Below are 302 nucleotides of genomic sequence, written 5' to 3'. Positions count from 1 at the left end.
AATGAGGTGAAAATTGTTAATTCTTCCCCCGTTTCTTTTTTATGGTGGTGTATATTATTTCTGTTATTAAAAGCCCGAATGTAATAAAAATAATAATAATTGTCTAACATTGTCTTCTCTCTCATTTCCAGCGGGTCAAGAGGAGGTAGCAAAGATCCTGGTGGACAACGGTGCCACAATCAACGTACAGTCACTCAATGGGTTCACTCCTCTGTATATGGCGGCACAAGAGAATCACGATGGTGTGGTGCGGTATTTGCTCAGCAAGGGCGGCAACCAGACGCTTGCAACCGAGGTAGGTA

The 302-nt window shown here is 43.0% G+C and overlaps 1 protein-coding gene across 1 annotated transcript in view; it reads left to right on the top strand.

The window, feature by feature from the left end:
• Positions 1-73: 73 nt before the first annotated feature.
• LOC103518522 (ankyrin-3-like) overlaps positions 74-302 on the top strand; it is a gene marked incomplete at its 5' end in the record, with an annotated part of 16,986 nt that continues 16,757 nt past the window's right edge. The window contains one exon of the mRNA XM_008483596.1: positions 74-295. Within this exon, the coding sequence (XP_008481818.1) occupies positions 74-295 (222 nt within the window). The remainder of the gene's footprint in view (positions 296-302) is intronic.

The sequence above is a fragment of the Diaphorina citri genome, unplaced genomic scaffold (assembly GCF_000475195.1).
Source record: "Diaphorina citri unplaced genomic scaffold, Diaci psyllid genome assembly version 1.1 scaffold2226, whole genome shotgun sequence".
Taxonomy (NCBI): domain Eukaryota; kingdom Metazoa; phylum Arthropoda; class Insecta; order Hemiptera; family Psyllidae; genus Diaphorina; species Diaphorina citri.
The sequence above is the reverse complement of the archived record's forward strand: the minus strand, read 5'-3'. Positions and strand labels throughout refer to the sequence as shown.